General features: G+C 58.6%; 1 protein-coding gene across 1 annotated transcript; it reads right to left on the bottom strand.

The window, feature by feature from the left end:
* Positions 1 to 859: 859 nt before the first annotated feature.
* On the bottom strand, positions 860 to 2,065 carry NEUROG2 (neurogenin 2). Its single transcript, XM_040237447.1, has one exon. The coding sequence runs from the start codon at positions 1,713 to 1,715 to the stop codon at positions 903 to 905; it is 813 nt and encodes a 270-aa protein (XP_040093381.1). The 5' UTR covers positions 1,716 to 2,065; the 3' UTR covers positions 860 to 902.
* Positions 2,066 to 2,312: the final 247 nt, after the last annotated feature.

Below are 2,312 nucleotides of genomic sequence, written 5' to 3'. Positions count from 1 at the left end.
AGAACGGGGGAGTTTCTTCTCCCCTAAAAGGTCGAGATAAATAATTCATGAAGCAATCCTCCCTCCTGATTTTTCCGTTTTCCTCCACATTTTTCCTTTTGATAGAGAGTTCAGCCTAAATTTCCACGCTTGCATTCAATCATTACAAAGCCTACAAATTATACAATGACTTCTAACCTGGCCCTCTAACAAAACAACTTTTTCCCCCTTATAAATCATAAGAGACAGATGGCAAAATGGAGAAGAAAAAGGAAAGAGAAGAGCAGGACAATAGGCATTGTGACAAATCTGGGAAACAGAACAAAGTGCACATCAGAGAGGGAAAGTTTGGTTTGACAGGTGAAATTCCCACAGCCCGCAGGCAGCACTGGGAATAAGGCAGATGCCAGCCATTGCAAATCTGTGGATAATATTATTACCGGTAAAATCATTCAGATGCTAAGATACATTTCTTTCTACTCGACATTAACATCTCTATGTAGAAGCAAAGGTGAAGAGATCACAGGAACCGGTTGGTTCCCCCTGGGAGATTCGCATGAATCGCACCGAGAGGGCAAGAGCGTCAGTCCGCTCTACAAACTCTTTAGACGTGTCACCTTTATCTCTTCCCAGCATCTTTTTACCTTAAGTGCCTCCCCCCTCCCCGCCCCAAACTCTACGATCCTCTTTGACAATAAGCTCCATCACACCAATAAATTAGAGAGCCCGGCTGAACTAAGGAAGCCCCTAGCCGAGGAATGCAACAAATAACCGAGTAATCAGAACGGCTACACATGCTCTGAGTAGTGAGACGGTTTCCCGGGCATGGAAAGCGGGGCCAGGAGCGGGGTGGGTGGAGGGCTTGATCGGGGGCAGGAAAGGGTACCCACTAAGGCCTGGCGTGGGTAGCAGAGACGGCAGTTCTAGATACAGTCCCTGACTATGGGGAGGTGAGGTGCGTAGCGGTGCTTGTCTGGAGGTGGGGGCTGCCAATAGTCCATGTCTGAACCCTCCGGGCTGGCGGGAGATAAAGTGCAGCTGTAGGGGGAGGTGGAGTTGGAGGACGCAGAGGAAGACTCCGCGGGGCTGTTTGTGCAGCTCCACGTGGAGGCGGGCGAAGGGCTGTCTGCGCTGTTGCTCAAGGCGGCGCTAGTGCCTCCCGGGCTCAGCAGGACTGCCTCCGAGAAGAGCGCCCCGGGCAGGCCGCCGCCCCCACAGTGGTCAGCCAGGCGCAGGGTCTCGGTGAGCGCCCATATGTAGTTGTGAGCGAAACGCAGGGTCTCGATCTTGGTGAGCTTGGCGTCCTCTGGGAATGTGGGGAGCACCTCGCGCAGCGCGTCCAGCGCCGCGTTGAGATTGTGCATGCGGTTGCGCTCGCGGTTGTTGGCCTTCAGTCTACGGGTCTTCTTGATGCGCTGTACGGTCTCGGCCGTCTTGGCGCCGCGAGAAACAGCCCTTGCCCTGGAAGGGCGCCGCTTGCACTCATGCACCACACCCAGCAGCCGCGCCGGCCGGCAGCCCTCTGCTCCTCCCGGCGAGCCGCCCAGCGCCGCGGGCCCGGCCTCTGCCCCAAGCTGCCGCCGCGCTCCGCCCGCCGCGCCCAGCTCCTCCTCTTCCTCCTCGTCAGCGCTGGAAGATACAGGGGTCAGAGCCGCCGAGGCGGGGGAGGCCGAGCCAAGCAGCACCAGCACGCCCTCCTCCTCCTTTAACTCCAAGGTCTCGGATTTGACGAACATCCTGGAGAAGAGAGCAGAGAGGGAGAAAGAACCAAATGGGGTCTGAATGTACCAGCAGAGGTAAGCTGTCAGTGTTACCGGGACTCGCTGCTGCGCGCCCGAGAAGACCCGCTCGGGATCGCGCCAAGGAGGAAAGTAAATTGGGGAGGAAACCCTGCCTGTGTTCTCCCAGCTCGCGGGCGCCCCTTGTTGTGACCCTGTCGCCAGCCAACTGGGTTCCGAACTCTGACACGCCCTGACAGCTGTGTTCTCTCCCGGGAAGGGACTGCGACCCCGCGACAAAAGATTCGTCGCGAGCGAAGGGCGTTCGGATGTGGTGGGACGCCGTGCGGGAAACTCCCCGAAGCTGGAAGCCGCAGCGCGGGTACTTACTTGGTTCTCTCTCTAAACGTGCCTCGGCGTCGCTCTTTGGCGCGTGCTGCGATTCTCCGCGCAGCCGGGAGCTCAGCGCTGCTCCTTCTGCGGGCTTGGAGGCACCGGGCCTGGCGCTGCTGCGGCGCGGCTCCGCGGGGGACCTCTCTGACCGGCGACTTTGCCAAGAGCCCCGGCGGCCTCGGCGACCCGCCCGGGTCTCGTGTGTTGTGGTGGTGGTGCGTG

This window comes from Oryx dammah, unplaced genomic scaffold (genome assembly GCF_014754425.2).
Source record: "Oryx dammah isolate SB20612 unplaced genomic scaffold, SCBI_Odam_1.1 HiC_scaffold_3, whole genome shotgun sequence".
NCBI lineage: Eukaryota > Metazoa > Chordata > Mammalia > Artiodactyla > Bovidae > Oryx > Oryx dammah.
Note: the sequence above shows the minus strand (reverse complement) of the source record. Positions and strands in the feature narration are given on the sequence as shown.

Bases quoted from the DNA above. Each gene is read 5' to 3' on its own strand.
- NEUROG2 (XM_040237447.1), bottom strand. From the start codon at position 1,715: ATGTTCGTCAAATCCGAGACCTTGGAGTTAAAGGAGGAGGAGGGCGTG.